This window comes from Littorina saxatilis, linkage group LG10 (assembly GCF_037325665.1).
Source record: "Littorina saxatilis isolate snail1 linkage group LG10, US_GU_Lsax_2.0, whole genome shotgun sequence".
NCBI lineage: Eukaryota > Metazoa > Mollusca > Gastropoda > Littorinimorpha > Littorinidae > Littorina > Littorina saxatilis.
In genome coordinates this window covers 17,338,943-17,363,848 of record NC_090254.1, presented here as the reverse complement: position 1 = coordinate 17,363,848, position 24,906 = coordinate 17,338,943, and the positions used below count along the sequence as shown (strand labels likewise).

At 43.3% G+C, this 24,906-nt stretch overlaps 1 protein-coding gene across 1 annotated transcript in view; it reads right to left on the bottom strand.

The window, feature by feature from the left end:
* Window positions 1-475: 475 nt before the first annotated feature.
* LOC138978295 (uncharacterized) overlaps window positions 476-24,906 on the bottom strand; it is a 55,163-nt gene continuing 30,732 nt past the window's right edge. Inside the window, exons 4-6 of the mRNA XM_070350973.1 lie at window positions 9,758-9,947; window positions 8,427-8,569; window positions 476-5,195 (exon numbers count right to left, since the gene is read on the bottom strand). Coding sequence (XP_070207074.1) covers window positions 2,124-5,195; window positions 8,427-8,569; window positions 9,758-9,947 — 3,405 coding nt within the window. The 3' untranslated portion in view covers window positions 476-2,123. The remainder of the gene's footprint in view (window positions 5,196-8,426; window positions 8,570-9,757; window positions 9,948-24,906) is intronic.

Sequence of the window (24,906 nt, the reverse complement as noted above, 5' to 3'; positions counted from 1 at the left end):
GTCAAGTAGCTGTCGAACTCACAGAATGAAACTGAACGCAATGCCATTTTTCAGCAAGACCGTATACTCGTAGCATCGTCAGTCCACCGCTCATGGCAAAGGCAGTGAAATTGACAAGAAGAGCGGGGTAGTAGTTGCGCACGCTTTTCTGTACCTCTCTTTGTTTTAACTTTCTGAGCGTGTTTTTAATCCAAACATATCATATCTATATGTTTTTGGAATCAGGAACCGACAAGGAATAAGATGAAAGTGTTTTTAAATTGATTTCGACAATTTAATTTTGATAATAATTTTTATATATTTAATTTTCAGAGCTTCTTTTTAATCCAAATATAACATATTTATATGTTTTTGGAATCAGAATATGATGGAGAATAAGATGAACGTAAATTTGGATCGTTTTATAAAACAAATATTTTTTTTACATTTTTCAGATTTTTAATGACCAAAGTCATTTATTAATTTTTAAGCCACCAAGCTGAAATGCAATACCGAAGTCTGGGCTTCGTCGAACAGTACTTGACCAAAATTTCAATCAATTTGGTTGAAAAATGAGGGCGTGACAGTGCCGCCTCAACTTTTACGAAAAGCCGGATATGACGTCATCAAAGACATTTATCAAAAAAATGAAAAAAACGTATGGGGATTTCATACCCAGGAACTCTCATGTCAAATTTCATAAAGATCGGTCCAGTAGTTTAGTCTGAATCGCTCTACACACACACAGACAGACAGACACACACACACACACACGCACATACACCACGACCCTCGTCTCGATTCCCCCCTCTACGTTAAAACATTTAGTCAAAACTTGACTAAATGTAAAAAAGTTACAACTATGATGTCTGTCTCTTTCACCACCACCTTATAAGGCTTGCAAGCTGAGAAGCTATTCAGTAACACTATGACACCGATTCCAAAAGCCCGTGTTTCCATCTAGCATATATTGCACATTTGTCAGATAAGTAGTATTTTTACACAACGCTGATAATTGATTCTCCATGCTGCGATGCAGACGTAATTGATCAGTTCTATCAACGTATTGCAAATATATCTAGAGAACATAAAACTGATTAAAAAGAATATGACTGAAATAGAAAAAGGCAGAGGGGAGGGAGGGATGGTGGTGGGGCGGGGGAGGGGGCAATGGTGTCATCGTTTGGGGCATAATTGAAAACAGGATTGATTAGGAAATAGAGGCAATGTGAGCAACTTATCTCTGTCATTCTTGTCAGAAAAAAATAAACGAAACAAGAAAACAAACGGATATTCCCCACATCCAAAAAACATTCAAACGTAGCACAACTTCAGTTCAAGTGAAACCAGTATTGCGCGAAGAAAACTTAAATGAGAAGTGCAAGTTAGTGCAATATAATGCTACCTGGTATGAATTAAGCCCTGGCAAGAGAGAGCATTTTGTATCAGCTGGTTGTCTTGGTAATGCAACATGGACCCTGCGAAACTGATGTTATGCCTAATAGTGATACCCATACCATTTCATTCTTACATCGCCTTCATATTCATTGATAATGCTACTTGAAATTGAATCATGCAAGATATGTTCACAAACTTATTTATATAAATATTCAAAAGCTCCTCCATAAAGGAATACTATGAAGGGCAACCTCAAAAAGACCAAAGGAGAGGGGGAACAGGAAGGGGGGTGTCCTGCGGAAAAGATGAGATTTTTTTTGCTGTGCCACATACTCGGCCATTAGCTTCTCTGACGGTTCGAGGCTTGGCAGAAAAAAGTCTCTTGTACGAATTAAGTCCTGCACCCAAGGATGTCAGTCAAAAATGATTGTGCTAACATTATGGTGGGTAGCAACATTTGCAGAAAGAAATGTCATCGGAGGTGATTGAAAAGTAAAGCTGATATGTTTCGTAAAACAACATTAACAAAATGCACATCACAGCATATACTCAGACAAACTTAACATAGAACATGTTCTGTCTGTCCGTCTTTCTGTCTGTTTGTGTGTCAGGCTATATGCCTGTCTGTCTGTCTCTCCGAGTTCGCGCTCTCGCTCGTATGTCAATCTCTCTCTCCCCCGTCTCCCTCTCTCTCGGAGCTCCCTCTCTCGCTCTCTCTCTCTCTCTCTCCAATGCTACTAACTGTTCTAAAAGAAGACAGGGTCTATATCAGGGGTCTCAGAATCGACCCTTTGTGTGTCACTGCCCCCGTTCTTAGCTGCTCCACCGCTCTCTCCTGCCTTAGAATCATTCCCGTAGCCTGAAAAACTGACGTGTAATTCCTCGGAAAATTCTGAACCGCCGTTAGCACTGTGATTACCAGAGTCTGTCTCGTCACCAAAACTGTGTTTCTCAAAGCCGTCTGGAGGCGAAAAATCTGAATCGAACCCAAAACTGCCGCGTTTCTGGTCTACGCTTGGCCAAGGTGATGGTTTAGTGAGACGAACGCGTGGAGAATGTGATGGTTCAGAGTCCTTGTCCTCCGTCGGTTCTTCAAAAGTCATCAAAGACTCTGCACCTTTTGTGCTAACTTGGTGTGTTGCCGCTGAGAATGGGGTGACGGAGGCAGGATCATGCGGAGAAGTGAGAGGATCTCTGCCAGTGAGAGTGTCAAGTTCTGAGGAGCTGCTGTTTCGAGAAGGTGGACAGGACACTATGGTGGTTTTGAATTCCTCGTCAGTTACTTTGAGCGTGGAGTTGAGGGAATCGGACAACTCCTCAGGCTCCTCCTCAATCGATTCAAAACATCGTCCGAAATTTCCGTAGTAAGGGTTCCCACCTATGACGTGTTCCAGCGCTAAAGCGTCCTCGAAACCTTTATCGGTTTCCTCGTCGAACATAGGATAGGGCTGATACGACCCAGACCTGTTGTTATCTCTTACACTCAGGAGTTGCTCGCTGTTGCCCGAACTCTGGAGAGAGTCTGACGAATCCTCCGGCGTTCTCGCTTCAAAAGTATCGAATGTGAAAGGATTCTGATTGTCAGACCTGCTCACGGGAGTTCTGTTTTCAAAGATCGTTCCAAGCTCAGCGTTGCTTCCAAAGGAGCTCCCGAAGACATCAGAGTCTTCAGAAGAGCGCCCATCAAAAGGGTACGTCCCAAAAGGGTTTCTTTTGGGCGTGGTCGGAGCACTGTTCTCATCCTCGTCAAAGTCTGTGTCCATCCAAGGAGGTCTGCGGTCACCGTGATAAGGTTCCAGCGTCACGGAACGGTCACTGCCGTTGCTGCTCGTTTCCTCGATGTCCAGAACCATCGCTTTGTCTGGAGGTTGCACATCGCTGCCCACCCTAGTGAGCATCACATCTCCTTTCACTTTCTTGTTGTTGGCATCGGTGAACTCCTCATACGTATCGTTTTCCGCCTGATCGTAAGTATCTCGGATTTCTGTTGGATCTTGCCCGATTTTGCTCATTTCACTGTTTTCAGAATCAAAGCGTAAGGGATGCCTGTAATCGCTGATATGGTCCAGTTTTATCTGTATCTCGTCTGGGGGTTTTGCTGCAGAAAAACCCATGTCAAATTCGTCTTCGCGAAAGTCCTGCAAGAAAGGGTTTGTGGGTGACAAAGTGGAGTTTCTGTTGTCGACTTCAAAGCTGGGAGGAGCTGAAGGTTCGCTGACAAGATAGTTGCTATTATGAAGGCGACTCGAGTCGTGTTTGTCTGCCGGGTTGGTTAGGATTTCTGTACCATCCTCCAAAAGTATTCCCAACACGCTAGCTTGCCCTTGAGGTTTGAAATCTTCACCACTAAAATCCCTTTGCGCTGAAGGTTCCCCTGGTGTCAACGATTCACTGACGTCATCAGAGTTCGATGCGTCACTTGTGACGTTGTCTATCCTGAGGTATACGTCATTTGTGTCCACAGCGGCACTAGAGTTGTCAAAATGTGTGTCGGCAATGTCTGAAGCGTTCAATCTCTCCTCTGCAGTGTTCAACACCCCTGGCATGACAGAGAGACTGATTTCATCAAAATCCATTGTAGTCTCTTCAACACTGTTGAGAGCCTCTGTGCTACCGTACCTACTACTTGCGATACCTACTTTGTCACTTTCCTTGGATTCAAACACGGGATAAAAACTACCCTGAGAGGCAGAACTCAACGGTCTTTCAGTGAGATCAGCGGCTGCTTCGGCAAAGTCCTCCTCACCCTCACTCACTGGTTCTTCCCGAACCGTTCTCTGGTGCTGCAGGCTAGGCCGACTGCCTTGTCTCAGAGCAACGCCAGTTCTTCTTGGAGGCTTTCTTGTCCCTGGATGCGGATGTCTTGAGCCTTCGCGGCCTTCTGTTTTTGTGTCTGACGCGGTACTAACCGCTGCTGCTTGTGCGAGCTTAGAAGAAGAATCTGTGGCTGAGTCTTCGTGGATTATGTAAGGGTGTTCGTTTTCTTCCCCTTCGCCCAAGAAAGTTGACAAGCGAGAGGTGTTGTGAAGGGACCTGATGCTGTGATCCCTGTCAAGGATTCCCTCAATGTCATTATCATCGTACTGATAGCTGCCTCCCTCACTCTCGCTCTCCAGCCTCGGCAGGCTGTTGCTTCTGAGGTTGTCGTAGTGAAAGTCGCTGGACATGTAGTAGTGGAACGGCATGTCGTCACTCTTTGCGGCTCCTCGCTTAGTGACGTCACTCCTGCTAACTCTCGTCACGTCAGGCAGGGCTTGAGTTTGAACTTCGCCCGACTCCGCTCTCTGCTGATCACGGATCGCTTCGTCGGGCTCGAACGACTCGTTGATAAAGACAGCGGGAAGGTGCTTCTTTCTCATCTGCTTCTTCCACACTTGTCGAGCGCTCCCTGAACGTCTGATGTCGGAACCGCTTCTGGTAGGTGTTCCTAGAGACGATTTGCTTGGACTCGGTGTGCCCTGGGAGTTTCCCGGGCTGTTTTCGGAGCCCCCTGGCGACATCGGCACTCCTCGGTCGTTTCCTTGCCTTGTGGCCGGCGACGAGGGCGCTCTTCGCTCGTTTCCGGAACTCCCTGGCACGGCCCCGTCGGGTTGGTCGTAGATGTAGGTGACTTTGTGGGAAGCCAGGTTGGTGATGACGGTCATTCCGTCGTCAAGGTCGGTCGTGATGACCTCCGTGCTTCCCCTAAGTCTTACGTTGCGGTCTGCGCCTGTGCCGTCTGCCACGTGACTTCCGGAAGCCACTTCCCGATGACGTGAGACATCTGAGTGTGCGTCACTCAGAGAGCTGTCTCGCACTGGAACCGCGTTTCCATTGAGCTGAAAACGAATAAGTAACAAATGAGCGTCAGCACTTGCACTGTATTTGGGGTTGCAAACTAGATGCGATCTAAAGAACCCTGCAAAGCAGTGATAGAAGCTGGAAGCTTGGTTATGGGAACGCATGCTGTGTCCTACTTTCCAAAATTAACAAAGACAAGAGAACATGCAGTGGTGAAGCTCCGCTTTCAAAAAAGTTTTGAAAGGTTCACACGCACGCACACACACACACACGCACGCACGCACACACACACACACACACACACACACACACACACACAGCAACGACGACAACACACTTTACTTTGTACACAAGAAACACAAATATATCCTTTTCGTCATTTTGCGATTCATAACATACACATTGGGAAAACATATGCCTCTTGGCATCAACGCACATATCCGGAGCGTAGTATTATGATCACGTGAACATCTTGTGCACACAGTTCTAATCTAATGCTGTCAGATGAATTCCAGTTGTTTTTACAACTCAACAATACTTTGAAGGGTTATGCTGGTTAAACAGTGTACACACGCCTACACAATAAATCGAGATTTTAATGAACAGGAAGTTATGCATGTTGCCAACAATAAAGAGGAACAACGAGAGAAGAATGAGCACATATGCGGTAAATTAATATTTGTTTACACCCAAGTGGTTCCAGTTCATGCATATTCATCTTCTTAAAGCAAACAGTTTGCCTTACACTCAGTGGACTAAAACTGAATACAGAATACAGAATACAGTATTTATTGAGCAAAGTGACATTAAAAAAACATTTAAAGCACAAGGAATTTAGCGTAGTGTTGGTAAAATCACGCACACACACACACCCACACACACACTGACACACACACACACACGCCCACACATGCACTGACATGCACACCAACACACACACGCCCACACTACAGCAGTCACGATCACACCATCACACGCAGGGCAGACATGAGGTAAAACAAATGACAATCATCTATTAAAAGAAAAAGTACAAAGAGTGGTCTAAGATGCTGGTGGAAGGGTCTACACAGAAGGGTATGCTTTTATTTACAATTACGAATGGCTTTTATGCTATGTGACGAAGTTGTGTTCTTGATCTTCTTGTGTTAATTCATGTATTTCATTATATGAATCTACGATCGTCTCATATACTGTCAGATACAAAGTCATGGGTCTCAAAATTAAACTGAGTAAGCTGATACATATATCATCAACACAAAATATTCATAACAGTTACACGGTTCATTCACACGGTATATGTTCAAACACCAGCGAAAACTGGACCACAGTAACACTCACAAACCGACACTCAAGAAGCAGCTACTTGCAGGCAAAATAATCGGAGAAAAGAACATGTAAGCTTTCATTCTTGTCAGCACAAAAATCCATGCACACTACACATTTTGGCACAGTCTTGCCTGCGTAAATGCTTCGGCTCGCAATCTCAGAACTGGGTGGCCGAGTGGTAACGCACTTGCGCTCGGAAGCGAGAGGTTGCGAGTTCGACCCTGGGTCAGGGTGTTAGTAATTTTCTCCCCCCTTTCCTAACCCAGGTGGTGGGTTCAAGTGCTAGTCTTTCGGATGAGACGAAAAACCGAGGTCCCTTCGTGTACACTACATTGGGGTGTGCACGGTAAAGATCCCACGATTGACAAAAGGGTCTTTCCTCGCAAAATTGTATAGGCATAGATAAAAATGTCCACCAAAATACCCGTGTGACTTGGAATAATAGGCCGTGAAAAGTAGGATATGTGCCGAAATGGCTGCGATCTGCTGGCCGATGTGAATGTGTGATGTATTGTGTAAAAAAATTCCATCTCACACGGCATAAATAAATCCCTGCGCCTTGAATATGTGCGCGATATAAATTGCATAAAAATTTTTTTTTTTAAAAATCCCTGCGCTTAGAACTGTACCCACGGAATACGCGCGATATAAGCCTCATATTGATTGATTGATTGAGAACTGACCAGGCTTTCATATGGAATAGTGCCATCCCTCCACTGGGGCACACTCAAACCAACAGGCTATATGCTTTCTGTGCAGTGTCAATTTGTTGATGAATTTAATTTTACAGATTCTTTCTTTCTTTATTTGGTGTTTAACGTCTTTCTTTCTTTATTTGGTGTTTAACGTCGTTTTCAACCACGAAGGTTATATCGCGACGGGGAAAGGGGGGAGATGGGATAGAGCCACTTGTCAATTGTTTCTTGTTCACAAAAGCATTAATCAAAAATTTGCTCCAGGGGCTTGCAACGTAGTACCTTACTCAATCAATATGAGGCTTATATCGCGCGTATTCCATGGGTACAGTTCTAAGCGCAGGGATTTTTTTTATTTTTTTATTTTTTCATTTCACCTTACTGGGCCGGACAATGCAAGTTTCCAGTACAAAGGACTTAACATTTCTTACATACTGCTTGACTGAAATCTTTACAAAAATTGACTATATTCTATACAAGAAACACTTAACAAGGGTAAAAGGAGAAACAGAATCCGTTAGTCGCCTCTTACGACATGCTGGGAAGCATCGGGTAAATTCTTCCCCTTAACCCGCGGAGGGGGGGGGGGGGGGGATGTTTAACGTCGTTTTCAACCACGAAGGTTATATCGCGACGGGGAAAGGGGGGAGATGGGATAGAGCCACTTGTCAATTGTTTCTTGTTCACAAAAGCACTAATCAAAAATTTGCTCCGGGGGCTTGCAACGTAGTACAATATATGACATTACTGGGAGAATGCAAGTTTCCAGTACAAAGGACTTAACATTTCTTACATACTGCTTGACTAAAATCTTTACAAACATTGACTATATTCTATACAAGAAACACTTAACAAGGGTAAAAGGAGAAACAGAATCCGTTAGTCGCCTCTTACGACATGCTGGGGAGCATCGGGTAAATTCTTCCCCCTAACCCGCGGGGGGTAATTTTACAGATTAACACTGGTGTTAGTTGAGCAACGAAATAAACTAGAAAAAAACACCAAAAAACCAATCTGCACATATAGCACCCAAGATGTTGATTTTTTTTATTTTTCAAAGTGAAGAGATAACCTTATACCTTGTGGAAGGAAGCCTTGGCAGATCTGAGATGTCAAGCCGAAAAGTTTACATGGGCAGGTCTGTGCCTCAAAGCTTTTTTGTAATTCTGGGCAACACAAAAGTACATGCACACTTCAAACTTAAAGAAAAAAGGTGGACGCTGGGCGGCGTGCGAAAAAGCAACTCACTTGCCCTTCAGGGATGGCGTTGCCATGGTTTGGTACCATGACGATGGGGCCATGACCCCTGGATTTGGCCATGACATTCACCGTGCCTCCTTCCGGTAACCGGACTTTACGGGTATAGGATTGCAAAGTACAGGCTGATGAATCTGCGAAGGAGAAAACACAGTCAAAACTCTGATAAAGTCTTATTTATTAACTGATGGCGTGATTGTTTCTGTTACAACTTGGACAACTACAACCTCACTCTCACACAAATAAAAACTATGGATCAGGGTAAGCTAAGGTTCACAGATAATGGCGCTGCATGCCCGTGAAGATAAAGCGTGTGTGATTAAAAACCACATCTAAAACAACAACAACCAACCAACAACCAACAACACTGCCGACAGAACGAATTTATTCTTTTTATGAGCATATAGTTATGTAAGCATGCAAACTTCAACCGCAGTGTAAAATAAGAGAGGAAATAAACACAGAACTTGCAATAACCTTAACCACAGCTGCTGCTGTAGTTTTTACGAGGCGGGTGACTGATGTACATGACATGAATCATTATTCTTCCACAATCGATCACCCACTCAATGGAACAGGTGTAGAAACACTATAGCGTAAACAAACATCACATTACAGATTCTGAAGATCTCGCGTCTATAGCATGTTTTGAATGACAAATGGTGACATATTGTATGAAAGCACAGCATGCAAGGGATCAAGGTTTTAATTCTTGCGATGCTTATTCGTTCAACTGGTGATGAAACGAGAATGGAGCCTGCGAAAATGAGGTGTCTGTGACAGTCATTTTTATGATCTTTCAATTCGACGGTGTAATAAGCCCATGGGGTCATGTTAAAAGCACCTTCTGAAATCACTGCTGTCATATTCTTGCTATTTCAGTGTCCAAGTTATATATTCAATGATGCCTTTACAGGGCTCAAGGGGATGGCCTCAGAGCAACTTCTGTCATTGCTGTTGTAATATAAAGGGAAATTGTGAGTCTGGTTTCAACTGGATGAAAGGTCTTCCAAACGGCATAGAGTTTGAGGCTTGCTTCTTCGTTCGCTCTGACAGGCAATCGGGTCCTGTTCTGTCTGAGGCTTACAACGAATTTCCACCTGAAATTAGATGTCCAAAGTAGTCAATATCTTGGCATTTCAAGTATACAAGTTTCATTTAGAGATGTCTTTACTGAGCCCAAGGAAACTGGGTTCAAAGCAGCATCTGAAATCGCCGTTGGAAAGTAAATGTTCAGTCTGTTTTCAGCTGGCTGAACAGCCATTTTAAACCTGAAGTCTGAGACAAACATCGAATGTTCAAGTCTGATGATTGGGACCTACCTTCCTCCTTAGCGGAGGTGTCTCGCAGGATGTGCACGGTCCACGTGTAGAGCAGCGCGTGACGGTAGCGACGACTGAGAGCCCACAGCACGTGCGGCGCGAGAAGACTCTGTGTCAAGGTCAGCCACAGCACCGTCGTCTCCGCCGCCTCCCGGTCAACCTCTTGCACCAGCTGTATGAACTGTAGAACCTGGGAAAGAAAAGAGAAATACATATAGTTTGTGAATATTTTTGTCACAGCAAAGTAGCTCGCTAATGTCAATTTATTGGTGCCCTCTCATCAAAGCATCTCATCATAACTTCTCCTCCGCCACCCCATCCGCCTCTTGGATAAGCTGTATAAACTGCAGAACCTGGGAAAGAAAGTAGATATATATAGTTGGTTAATATTGTGACACACATTCAGATAATTGGTCGCTTTCTAAGGAGGTCGCCGGAGAAAACACAAGAGCTGGGCCGGCCAACAACAACTGGACGTAGATGACTGACCTCCTGTCGACGGTTGCCAACAGAACAGCTTGGAGAAGGGTTTTTGCCGTGGGGTCGGTCCCCTAACGACTGTGAAATTCAAGGGACTGAGAGAGCGAGAGAGAGGGACAGACAGACAGGTAGGCGGACAGACAGAGACAGACAGACATGAACAAAGAGAGCTCAAATGTCACCCCCCACCCACCCACCCACCAACTGACCAACATATCTTTTGTTGCTAGCTATTTGATACAAGGTAGTACGAAGAGAAGACCTGATCAGTGGAGTGTCATATTATAAACGCTATTTGTATAATTGCATTTTACAGTTGAACTGCATTTAAACCGCTGACTCGGTGTGGTTTTTACCTGCGTTTTTGATAAGATAGTTTTATGAAGCTAGAGAAGAAAAGTTAAGCCAATGAATGTAGCCGAAGATGTAAAAACATAGTCAACAGCATATGAGTAAAGCCTGACAGGTAAATACATGTGGCAAATAGAAAATCTTAGCAAGAGAACAACCCTGTGAGCCTGACAGAGATGAAGACCATCATTAAGTCTCTGCACAGGACGCCCCAGCCACAGGACAGCTACCACCTGCTATCCAGACCACAGCAGGTGGTCATCTTCCGCCTGAGAACGGGACACAACAGACTTAACCAGCATCTCCACAAGAAGCTGCATGTTGTGCCCTCCCCCTTGTGTTCTTGTGGAGAAGCAGAGCAGGACACGGCCCACATCCTACAAGACTGCAGGAACCACCAGGTGCTGAGCCTAAGAGGAAATCTGGCCATTGCCGGAGTCCCTGCACAACAAGCTGTACGGGCCAGTGGCTGTGCTGCAGAGGACCACTAATTATATTTCAAGATCTGGACTCCAAGTGTGATCGGCGATCGAAAAGAAGAAGAAGATAGAAAATCTTTGCATAAAAAATCTCAACAGTAGATAATTGATATGCGGGTTTTTTCCTTGGTGTTATGTGTAAACAAATCCCAAAACTCTCTTTGTTCGATAAAAATTATTTATCAGTGTGCAAACGTAAAATGTTCAACGTAAAATCTGCGCAAAATCACTGAGCTAGACACGTACACTGGCCTTGCCGTTCCGTCATAAACAGCACCCCCGTTGTCTCACGGGAATACGTTTTGGTCTTTTCGTCGAATTCTTCCCGGCTTTTAACTCTGAACTCTCGAAAAATACAGACCGTAGTCCCTAGATACCCATTTTGAGGCAAGAGCACGTGGTAGTGTTGACCTAATAGAACGCGGCCTAACGTTTACCACGTGACACTGTTGGAATAAGCTGATTGGACAATATTTGACAGCGGCTATGACAAACTTCCTCAGGTCCGAGTAAAGATGACTTCGCAGGGTCCGGTTAGGGTTGAAAGGGCCGAGAAGAAGAAACATTGAGGGGGGAAAGAAAAGAGAAAATAGAACAACAAGTCAAAGCAACGCCAAGGAAGTGTTCAGTTGCGACCGGACAGCTGTGTCGATCCGAAATATGGTCGCTGTCCCTCTGTCATATTCTTCGAGAACATGTGATTTTCCGTCAACAAGCATTCCTCTCGGATTTTTTTCTACTGGTCGGGGCTGATGTCAGCGGGAAAATATTTTTACTTTATAGATTTCTGTATGCGTGCGCGCATGCGTGTGTGTCTGTATGAGTCAGTCGGTCTTCGTGACTTGTTCCAATGAAACGTGACATTGAAGTACACACACACACACACATACGTACACTCTTCCTCTCTTGCTCGCTTTTATAACGAATGAAGATATGAGATATTTCAAATGAACAAATAAGCTAAAGGTGAGCCCCCCCCCCCCCCGCACACACACACACACACACTCATACTGCTTAGCCGGGGCTACACACACTGCAAGAGAAAAAGAGAGGAAAAACAGACACTGAGAGACAGAGAGAGGAAGAGCGTATGGAAATTAACAAGTGGGACAGACACAAATGAAACATTCACGGTAGCAACCGCTGCCAAGACGAAACATTCACTCTCACAACCCATTACTATGGAGAACAAGCTTTTAGCGTTCATCTGAGCACTCGGGGTTGACAGAAAATCGTTACCATTGCCAGCTAAAAACAACGACAAAATATCACATTACCAATTTTACAGAACAATGTAATTTCGCCGGATTCATTGTGTCCGGTCGCCTGGGTTTTGCGGGGAGACGCATTCTGCGTTTGGAAATGTAGCTGCTGTATAAAGCCTTTTTGGGTAGGAAGCGATGTTTTACAAAAACAAACAAGTCGCGTAAGGCGAAATTACTACATTTAGTCAAGCTGTCAAACTCACAGAATGAAACTGAACGCACTGCATTTTTGTCAGCAAGACCGTATACTCGTAGCATCGTCAGTCCACCACTCGTGGCAAAGACAATAAAATTGACAACCCAGAATAGCGCGGTAGTGGTTGCGCTGAGCAGGATAGCACGCTTTTTTGTATCTCTTATTCTTTTTACTTTTCTGAGCTTGATTTGTAATCCAAACATATCATATCTATATGTTTTTGGAATCAGAAACCGACAAGGAATAAGATGAAGTTGTTTTCAAATCGATTTTGGAAATTTAATTTTAATAATAATGTTCATATTTTTAATTTTCAGAGCTTGGTTTTAATTCGAATACAACATATTTATATGATTTTGGAATCAGAAAATGATGAAGAATAATATAAAATTGTTTTTGGATCGTTTTATAAAAAAATTAATTTTAATTACAATTTTAATTTTAATGACCAAAGTCATTAATTAATTTCTAAGCCTCCAAGCTGAAATGCAATACCAAAGTTCGGCCTTTGTCGAAGATTGCTTGGCCAAAATTTCAATCAATTTGATTGAAAAATGAGGGTGTGACAGTGCCGCCTCAACTTTCACAAAAAGCCGGATATGACGTCATGAAAGACATTTATCGAAAAAATGAAAAAAACGTCCGGGAAAATCATACCCAGGAACTCTCATGTAAAAATGTCATGAAGATCGGTCCAGTAGTTTGAATCGCTCTACACACACACAGACACATAAGCCCTATTGGACACCACGACCCTCGTCTCGATTCCCCCCTCTATGTTAAAACATTTAGTGAAAACTTGACTAAATGTAAAAAGAAACAAACAAAATGAAATACAGGCGTACAAGTCTCTCTCTTTCTCTCTCTCTCTCTCTCTCTCTCTCTCTCTCTCTCTCTCTCTCTCTCTCTCTCTCTCTCTCTCTCTCTCACATATCGTATTTGTAAAAAGTGTATGCTTGTACAAATGTTCCGACACCGGTACAAGTACCAATGGCTAATATGCTATGTGGTTAAATAAATTCGTGTTCTTATTCTCTTTTTTTTCTCTCTCCAATCCAATTCTCTGTCTCTCACTGTCTCTTTTTCTCCCCAAAGAGAAAGGAAACAATCTTCCATCGATCCCGGATAGCCATCATAGGTTGTTCGGACGATAAATCACCAACCTCTCTCTCCCCACCTCCCTCTCTTTTGCGCTCTCTCTCCAGTGGCATTTAACACACTGACAGTAGGCTTACTAGTTGGTAGTGTAACTGTTACCAATTCTTTTCAGACACACACACTCACACACTGAACCCAACCCCCCCTCACATTCTAATTAATTATACTGCAAAGATCAACACCCCCCCCCTTCCCCGGCCCGCCGCTCGCTCTCTCATCAGCCATTCTTGCATGTTTGAGTAGACCTGGACGCCTGTACCACTGACCTTCCTACTTCTGACACGTGGGCGTCACAGTGGTCAATTATTCACCCGATGGTAGATGGTAGACACACAACGACGGGTCAGTAACGTGCAAGCAGCCACGCTTGATTAGCTACGAGCAACGCCATTAAAGTAATGCGGTAATAATAGGAGGCGATGGAAAGGATAATAAAGTGTAACTGCATGTGGAAATGTTTTCCAACAAGAAGAGCAAACGCTCGATCGAGTCACTTTCGCAGTTCTGAATATTATATGAGGCATCAGATGGACAGGAAGAAATTGCTATTCACAACACAATGAGTCACGTTCACATAAAATTTGAGCCCGGTCACTTTTATAGTTTCCGAGAAAAGCCCAACGTTAAGTTGTGTGTTGCCGAACAGAAAAGGCTAGTTATCTCCCTTGTTTTTCTGATAACGTTCGTAAAAGGCTACAGATGTAAATACTTTGATGTAAAGAATAATCCTACAAAGTTTCAATTACATCCGATGAACTTTGTCAAAGATATAAAATGTCTAATTTTTCCTTTGACGCTGACCTGTGACCTTGAAAAAGGTCAAAGGTCAACGAAACCATCGTTAAAGTGTAGAGGTCATTGGAGGTCACGACTAAACAAAATTTGAGCCCGATCGCTTTGATAGTTTCCGAGAAAAGTCCAACGTTAAGGTGGTGTCTACGGACGGCCGGCCGGACAGACTAACACTGACCGATTACATAGAGTCACTTTTTCTCAAGTGACTCAAAAAGGGTAGTGTTTCCCTCATGGACCATTCTTATGTATCTTCAATTAGGGCACTGAAGTTGAAGTAAAGTGGGTAACATAGAAGCTGATGGAAATGATAATAAAATGTATCTGTGTAATAATAAGAATATGTCTAAATTGCACGTAAAGGTGAAGGAGGGAAGGGTGGGGCAATGTTTCTTTTACTGACCAACCGTACTTATGTCAACCAATGGCGCTGTCGTTGAAGTAAGGTAGGCTTATTTAGTAATTATACGAGATGATGGACATGATTTATAAAGTGTAACTGCGTAATTATGTGGACATTTTTTATACAACGGAAGTGTTTCTCTAGTGGACCAACCTTATTTTATCTTCACTGAGGGTATTGTAGTTGAAGCAAGGGGGTAATCATAGGGGGCTCTGGGAATGATAAGCAAGTGTAACTGCGTAATTAGCAAGAATAGAAGCATAAGGTGTACATTTGTCTTTAAGGGGAAGGTTTCTCTTCTGGAACAACAGTAGTCTTCTTTACTGATCTCAGTCGGAACGGCTCGCACGATGTTGCACAACAACAACAACAGCAACAAACAACCAACCAACCAACCAAACCCCCCGAAACTGCCTGGTTATCATGATTTTATGCTGGTTTATTCCGACCCCTTGAGACCGATAAGAAATGTTTATTCAAAGTTAGCAGGAGCGCTCAGTTTCTGACCAGGAAAATCGCAATGTACTTGAACAGCTTTATTTGGTTTTCTCACGGGTGCAATTAAAAACTGCGACATTACTGACTCGACATTTTATGGAACTGCAATATTTTACATTAAATGCAGAGTGCTTCTCGGACCGCGAATCCGATAGCGGTGCCCTTCTCTGCAACCTGCTTTTTGCTCTGTTGATTGCTAAAGACCTTGCAAGTTTTATTGCAAGTGTGATGGTGAAAGGGGCAAGATTTATGAGCATCTGCACTGAGAACAAAGCGTCTTGAGCTTGTTGCAAACCCACCAAATTCTAGCAAAACGCGACTGTTGCTCTAAGCTGTTTGTCACAAAGGTGTAAATATTTTTTAAAAATCGTTTTGACAAACAAGCAGCTACAGAACAACAACAACAACAAACACACACACACACACACACACATACACACACATACTCACGTACACACACACGCACACGCACACACACACACACACACACACCCTCTCTCATCCCTCTCTCCCTCACGCACACAACACATATTCAGTCTCCCCCATCCCCCCCTCTAATAACTACAGAATTACTGCCCAGTAAATCATTTTTTTGTCACAGCTAAAGTAGCAGGTGACGTATACAGTGACTACGCCAATATTCTTGCGCCGCGGGGAATCCCCTCAAACGCAATTTTTCGATCCGTTAAAAAGCTCCCTTTCTTTGGAGTAACCACGGGTACTTCATTATTATTTCTAGGCTCGTTTGTCAATGCAAGCAGTTTGTATTTTTGCACTCATATTGCACCCAACCCTCATCAAACCAAACCAAAGCACAACTCTCCATTCTTAAAACAGTAGACTTTTGGGGGGATAAAAACTGTCCAACACGCAACTAATCCTAGACCTGTCGGTTTGTCAAACAGATTAATTTCTGCCCTTTTATTGCAAACAAATTATACCAAACATCAAGTAAGATTTATAGGCGGCTGCACTGAGGATAAGGCTAGTAGAAAGGGCGAAGCCCTGTATCCGGCCCGGGCGACGATGCAATATGGATTGAGAAATCATGAATAAGAAATACCTGTCGGTGGCTTAATGCCCTCGTTTCCTGGTGGACCGTCACGCAATCTACTTTCACTGTGACGTGACCTGCCCGTTGTGAAGTCACAGTTGTTGCAAACGTAAGGAAGGAGAAGGAGGGAGAAAATATATGACGTGTCATTAAGGATACCAAATAAATAAAATGCCCAAGCACCCTCTACAACTCCCCCCCCCCCCCCCTTACGCCCCCTGCCTGAAGGATTGATCAGCTACAGACTACTGAATTGTTAAAAGAACCGAACTAAATGAAAAAAATCTCAAAGTTGACAAACTTAGATCAAAAACTGCAACTTGAATTGAAGTAAACGAAGATTATCAAAAGAGTTGAAGCTGAAGATATTTAGTGTCTAGGGCACAGTCCCAAGAGAGAGAGAGAGAGAGAGAGAGAGAGAGAGAGAGAGAGAGAGAGAGAGAGAGAGCTCTAATGCGTATTACCAGTTAAGGAAAACTCAGTCCGGTACTTGACCCTTTGAAGTCTACATAATTATTATTGCTCTGGTCACTTTGTGCGGGACACTTGAGTATAACCTTTGAGTTGTCCTTTCGTCGAGACTGAAACATTTCCCTCTTGACGTAGCGCCGTTTCACCTTCAGACACGTAGAGGATTGTTCCATCAACACTGGTTATTTCCCTTTTCTTGTGATAGTTCAAGCAGTCGATGCTTTGGATTGTGTGTGATAGAACAGAGCTGAGCTTGTTTTGATGATGACAGAGCAGGGTTTCTTTCAATACGTAAATACTTCTCTGTGTCCCTGTTTCCCCCCCCCCCCCCAGCTTTCTTTGCCTCCCTTCTCTCTCCCTTTCAGTCGGTATGTATAATCTCAAGGTGACCTTTTAGCCAAGAGTCGCCATACGATATTTCTTGTTTTGTTACTAAGGCAAAAAAAAAAAAATAGGTGTGGTTACGGTAACATAGCCAAAAAAAATAGGGTAGGAAGGTAGGCAATCACTTTTTTTTTTTTTACATTTTTTTATAATGTGTACAAATTAAACCTACTTGACAGGGAAATAAGTGTGCGACTCGGGCGCTTTCGCTTTCATTGCGTTTTCTGCACTCGTTTACTTGTTTTTTGTGTGTATTTTTTTGACAAATGTAATAAAAAGTTATAGGGTCGGCCCCAAAAAATAGGGTAGGTCGGGTTACCGTAACTGACCACACCTATTTTTTTTTTTAGGCCTAATGTCTGTGATTGCCCTTATTAGGCACCTGCGCGTATGTGTGTACGTGCTCATTTCCGCACTGGGTGCACCAGTACTATGTGTGTACAAATAATATGGTTTGTTTGTTTTTATGTGTGTATATTTTCTTTGATACGAGCACAATTTACGTCGACATTACACCATCGAATGTTGAACTCTCGCTCTGTCTGTCTGTCTGTTTCTCCCTCCCTGTGTCTCTCTTTGTTTCTCTGTCTGTCTGTCTGTCGATCGGTCTGTGTGTGTGTGTGTGTGTGTGTGTGTGTGTGTCTGTCTGTCTGCCTGTCTGTCTGTCTGTCTGTCTGACTGTCTGTTTGTCTGTATGTCTCTCTCTCTCTCTCTCTAGTCTTATCCCTACGGAGTCTGATTACTGCCAGGTAAAATAATCACCGCCAGAAACGTAAGACCTCCAACTCTTATGATCTAGGATAACCCTCAGACTAGCAATGCCAGGAACACGTCATCCAGACAAGCCCCACCCGCTTTGCAGATCTGAGACACACCGGACATGGTGGACCTCAAGGGGAACCTGTTGTGTCATGTGGAGTCCCTGCTGCGAACTGCAGACCGTGTCATTTCAACACAAACAAGTTTCTCTGTTGAGATAATAAAGTCTTATATTGCTATTTCATATATGTTACGTGGATTTCCATTGGTCAATTGGGCAAAACTGAGCTCAGTGCAAAAATGATATCGACGACATTTCCGTCGATATCAGTTTTGATATCGACGACCTCTTTATTGCTTCCCCACTTCAAAAAACGATTTTGATATCACTGTCTCAAGAGACCATAGCAGAAGATATCACACAGTCCGTCAATATTGGGTACTATGTCTATGTCTAACAACATTGACAGCATAGACGACGAGAACTCGCAGAACAAAATAGCCATGCTAACTTTCAAGATCGTTAAAATCCCCCCTCCCCCCTCACCACCACCAAAAGTCAGCGTTTAGATCCGCGATTTGCTATCAAGTTGTCATACCATCTGGTCCTGCCGACTTGGCTTTACGGTCAATGCAGAACATCTGTTGGTGTGTGTGTGGGGGGGGAGGGGGTGTGTGTGCGTGCGTGTGTGTGTGTGTGTGTGTGTGTCGGTCTGCGTGCGTGTATATGTGCGTGCGTGTGTGTCGGTCTGCGTGCCTGTGTGAACACTGACATGTAACCTTGGCTCCGACCGCGGAAATGTTTACATTCTCGGTGAATGATGTGGTACTGTCATACAGCTGAGTTTGATTTGTGTGTTTGTTAGGAAGGGGATATTTCTGGCAATGTAATCGATACATTACACGCGTGAGCAAATAGATTAAGTCAGAATAACGCGTGTGCGTGGCCTAAAAACGATAGAGTACGACTGACTGAGCCACAATTACTTTTGCTACGTAAATACTCTGTAGGAAGGGACATAATTTGAAGCGAGACGAATTTGCTGGTTATGAGTTAAAACCATTAAACAAGCATGAAAACTAATACTCATTACTGGTTGTAAAGACCGTAGGCTTGTATATTCAAAATGCCGATTCTTGTGATGATCATGTTAAAGACTACTATTCAACATATTTTAATCAAATATTCAACAAGCTCGATTTTGGCAGCGATTCAAATTTTTAAAGATCGAAGCAGAACTTGTGACAATTAGACAACGAAAAATATAGAAAACTGAAGTAGTCAAACAAGACAACTACAAGCAAAGGGTTTCTGTATTTTACTCCTTGGACTATATAACTCTTCATACTGATTCCGTTTTCAAGCTCTTTCATCTGATTTACCGTCACGCTGGGACAAGCACGCGATGCCGACTCTTGTTTTCAGTGTCAGCTGCACTAAGCAAGACAGAAGACTTCACTCTACAACAAAGCCTCAGCTCTTCGACACAAAGTCCATGCAGTATTGATTGTAGTAAATGACTGATAACCAACACCTGACAGTGAGCGCGGGCATAATGTCCCCCTCCTCCATTCCTCTTTCTGCCGCTCCGTTTCCTTCCTCCAAGCTCTTCCTCCCGTCACCGGCGAGCACGCCATACTTTTTATGGAATTTGCATGTTCTCAGTCTAATTTTGCTGACTTAAATCAATAAAGCGTTGTTAAAGCCGGATTCTTTTCGCCGAACAAGACTGTCGATCCGGTTTTACAAGGCAAATCATGGAGACGGTAAAGCCTGGTAGTAATCGGGCGAAGTCGGCTTCACGAAGCTCGCTGCACGAAGCATTTACATTAAATTTTTGGTAAAAAGACTTCGCGAAGTCTTCGTGAGGTCAACTTTGGGTTCAAGTAAGGAAGGCCTAAATGAAGTATTGTTTGAAAACATCTCGGAACTTCTGAGTATGACTTACTGCAATACACAAATTCCCTTGCCTGGCTCTTACAAGACAGAACAGTTCACACAACAAAAAAGTGTCTGCTTCACCACGCTAACTTTACTCAGAGATTTGTCAAAATCTCTTATTTATTTATTTTTTATTTTATTTACGAGGATTTATATCGCGCACGTATCTCACCACACAAGGCGACTCAAGGCGCATGTTACCTATTAATGCCGTGTGAGATGGAATTTTTTACACAATATATCACGCATTCACATCGGCCAGTAGATCGACTGCCTTTAGGCGCTGCATCCACCTTTCACGGCCTATTATTCCAGGTCACACGGGTATTTTGGTGGACATTTTTATCTACGCCTATACAATTTTGCCAGGAAAGACCCTTTTGTCAATCGTGGGATCATTAACGTGCATACCCCAATGTAGTGTACACGAAGGGACCTCGGTTTATCGTCTCGTCCGAAAGACTAGCACTTGAACCCACCACCTAGGTTAGGAAAGGGGGGAGAAAATTGCTAACGCCCTGACCCAGGGTCGAACTCGCAACCTCTCGCTTCCGAGCGCAAGTGCGTTACCACTCGGCCACCCAGACCCTTAGCATAAATGTGAGCCTCCACCACGGAATGAGTCGCATGTCACCTTTGCAGAATTTTTATATTTTTACATTTTCTAAAAGAGATTTTGAAACTCTATCCAGTGGTGAAAACCGTTTTAGAAAAGAGCGAACACTTTTTGAGTTATAAGCCTGTGTCTAAGGTGATCCTCACACTGATACCTTACACCCCCGGACGTATACATATGTAGAGGTTACATGCCGAGTCTCAGTGATTATGAAAAATAATGGTCGAAGTTAGCGAACTGAGACCATTATTTTTTATAATCACTGAGACGAGGTGTGTAACCTCTGTATTCCTCTTGTCTTCAGTTATTCAAAGAAAAGAGGAGTTTTTTTGCGAAAGTTTGATCGAATCCTATTCTCTCAACCAGTCAACCTGCGCAGGAGATCGATTAATGCGCGGTTGTATAGTTCCGTGCAAACCATTCCATTCTGTTAACACTTCTTGTCAGTTTTCCTATTTTGGGCTAAAATCAAGTACACAGATATGCTGTTATTCTGCTGTGGCGGCAAAGGCAGATATTGTGTGTTCTGTATATGTTTTGGTATCGCTTAGGATAATGTTTTTTCGTCAAATGGGACTAGCAGACGAACTTTTGCACCCGTGTTCCAACGTTAAAAACTGTATGAAGTTCAGTTTTCTGGGGAAAATAGTGTATGAAACCCCTTTATGTTGTTTAAATTGATGAGATGTGCGCATTTGGTTGCGTGTGATCTGTTTATTACATGAAATAGTATTGAAAACTGACCGTCGGATTGCAGTCTGTTGTCGAAGGAACTGAGTGAAAAGAAGGGGAACTACTCTTGTCGCTAGACAAAGTATGAGTTACTTGCCTTGGGAAATTGCTTGTGATGAACGGTTTGAGCACGGCAGATCTAGATTCAGAAAACAACCGAACTCATGGATTTTATATGGAGATTCATGTGTTCAGGCCTGTAGTTGTTAATTTAAATGCGGTATGTTTGTATTGTTTGCTCCAGAGATGTATACTTCGTACATTAGAGCGTTCAGAACTTTTCAGTCGCAAAAAGTAGTACCGAAACAGAACAAATTCTCAACCCATTGCACTATCGAGGATTCAGGCTGTTGCTGGGTCGTTATTTGTTTGGTTGCTGGGTGATTATCGAAAAATAACTACCCCTACAAGTTTACAGAGGTAAAGAAGCAGAGGGGGGAATAAATAAGGCTTAGCCGGCGCAGAACCCTGCGAGGTGACATCCGACTCATTCCGTGGTGGAGGGTCACAAATATAAAAGAGAGAGAGAGAGAGAGAGAGAGAGAGAGAGAGAGAGAGAGAGAGAGAGAGAGAGAGAGAGAGAGAGAGAGAGAGAGAGAGAGAGAGAGAGAGAGAGAGAGAGAGAGAGAAGGTAATCTATTGTGTGCAAGTTCACAGTCGTGACACACTTCTCGAAGTCATTTCACGGTAAAGGAAAGAATCAGTTCTGTCATTGCTTTCGGTCTCTCGGGTCTTATCATAAAGGCGACCATTGTAAAACATCGCACAGCGTGACAGAACGAAGCACGCACGAAGCGGCAGATCAATAATTGATTGTGTCCAATAGGGCGAAACGCATAAAGCTCGGCACAGGAAATATGACATGGCCAGGGTTTCCTGTCGATTTTCACTGCAATTAGCGAAACGTAACAGCACAGAATAACAAACGGAAAAAAAGGTTAATGGTTTAAACGTTCAATTATAGACAAAATGAGCCACATGGCCAAGGGACGTGCCTATAATAGGATAAAAAGTTTGAATGATACACGGGAACGAATGTTTTAGTTTGGGTACGAAATGTTTTTTTGTGTTTTTAAGTTTCGATAGTGACTGAGGCTTATTTCTGAAGATCAACGCTTTGCAAAGTAAATGTAACTTTGTTCAGGTACGTACAATACAAAATTGATCGGATTTATTACTCTCTATAATTATATGTCTTGGATAATCAAAGGTTACTTCGCAGTCGCACTCTCACGAAGAGAACACACAGATACAGCCAGCAAGCCAGCCAGCCAGCCTGAAAAACACACACACACACACACACACACACACACACACACACACACACACACACACACACACACACACACAATGTCTCTCTCGCTCTCTCTCACTGAGAATGACTAATACTCTTCAACATTTCATTTTGATAATAACAAAAATAATTTAAAAAATAAAAATGCTCACTCAGCAAAAAACGATATTTTTACTTTGCAGGTATGCGACATCATTAACAAAAAAAAGTTAGACATGCAATGTGTGGGGGAGGCAGTATTAAAAAATATCCGACCGAAAGGTCAACATGATTTCCGGAAATAATGCGCAAGCGTGGTGCAATCTTTGACATGTGGACAGAAGCGGAAATTACCCGGATTATGCACGTGCAGTCTCTATCCACCCGGACATGCACCATGGTATCGTGACAGATAAAAAGGCGCATCGATTTTGATTGATTAACTCGCTGATTCTGTCTCTGACTGCCTGTCCGTCTCAGTGTCAGTCTTTGTCTGTGGGTCACTGTCGATCTGTCTCTGATAAAAACAGAGAGAGAGAGAGAGAGAGAGAGAGAGAGAGAGAGAGAGAGAGAGAGAGAGAGAGAGAGAGACAGACAGACAGACAGACAGACAAAGTGGGTGGAGGGTGTATGTTAGGGGGCTTTGATCTGTTTCGTCAGCCAAATTTACATTAAAACCTCATTGAGAAAAACACAAACTCGTTACTCGTCGTTGCGTGTTAAGAATGGCGTCACGGTTGAGAAGCTGCAAATGGCCAACACAATTGCAGCGAACTCCACGCCGAGATTACGCATTGCAGGGAAGTGCATTCTGCGTGTGATGAAATTCCATAGGATAATGATTATTGCTTCAGTCTCTCTCTGCGTTGATCTACGTCTCCATGATTGCTTTTGTTTCATCAAATATTGATGCAGTTGCCAAAACAAACTCACGGGACAAAAATATTTGTTTGGTCGTATTCCACCCCCCCCCCCCCCCCCCTTGCTGACTAAGGGAAAAGCTATCTTACTGTATTCAAATGAAGATACTTTTTTTCTCTCTGATTTTTACACTGGGAAGTTATGTGATGCCCTCTACCTGAGACAGACAGAACCGTTCAGTTGAACAGTTAGCACATTTTCTCCCTGCACTCAGTGATTTAGAGAATATTGGTAGGTTCGAGCAGTTAAAAAAAAACCCAACACCTTCATGGAGATAGAAAGTGGTCTATGAGCTCGAAATAAAAAAGACAAGACCAACGAACACGCGTGTAAAGACATAGAGGCAGGTACGAAGAGACAGACACGAACACGCGCTGGCACGCGAACATATACATACCGTGAAACAGACATATGCACAGACACAAACAGACACAGAAAGACGTTGGCGCGCGCGCACACACACACACACACACACACACACACACACACACACACGCAATTTCGCACCAATGTACGCACGCACGCACGCTTACATGCAAACACACACACAGACACATACACACACAGAGACATACACACATCACGCACGCACACAAGCACGCACGCACGTACGTACGCACGCACGCACGCACGCACGCACGCACGCACGCACACACACACACACACACACACACTGCTAGATACAGGCGTGGAGACGGAGACAATTCAAACCTTTACAAAAGCAAGCACAAATATGCATGCAAAGAAACGCATGACGATCAAGTCGAGCATGACAAAATCCATGAATCTTTTATCACCGCATGAATGCATGTAGCTTGTAAGACAACGCGTGATTGAAACTCGCAATCAGGAGTGTTCCGTCGTTTCTCGACACATAGCAACAGACGGGGTTTATAAATCAAACAGTGGCGTGCCTTGCTTTATGCTGATGTAAAATTGTGTGTGTGTGTGTGTGTGTGTGTGTGTGTGTGTGTGTGTGTGGTGTGTGGTGTGTGTGTGTGTGTATGTGTGTGCGTGCGTGTGTTTTATAAATATATCTGTTCCTCTCAACATGCTCTCTTCATCAGCTCACTCAAAAATCTATGAGTTTTTTTGTTTTTTTTAAACAGCTTCATGACCCACGCAGCAGGGAAAACTGCATGCTCACCGGTGTCATACAAAAATCCCACCCAAAAAACACGCATTAAAAACCAGCATTGTTGTATCGATTTTCAAGATAATAATTATTAGCATGACATCCTCCTGTATTTTGTGTTTGCATAAAACAAGAGTATTTCTTAAATATACAAAAATAACACAGCGAAAGTACGATCGTACTGATAAACATGTCTTCCTTCAGTTTTGCCCCTCTCCGTTTTATGAATTCTATATATAT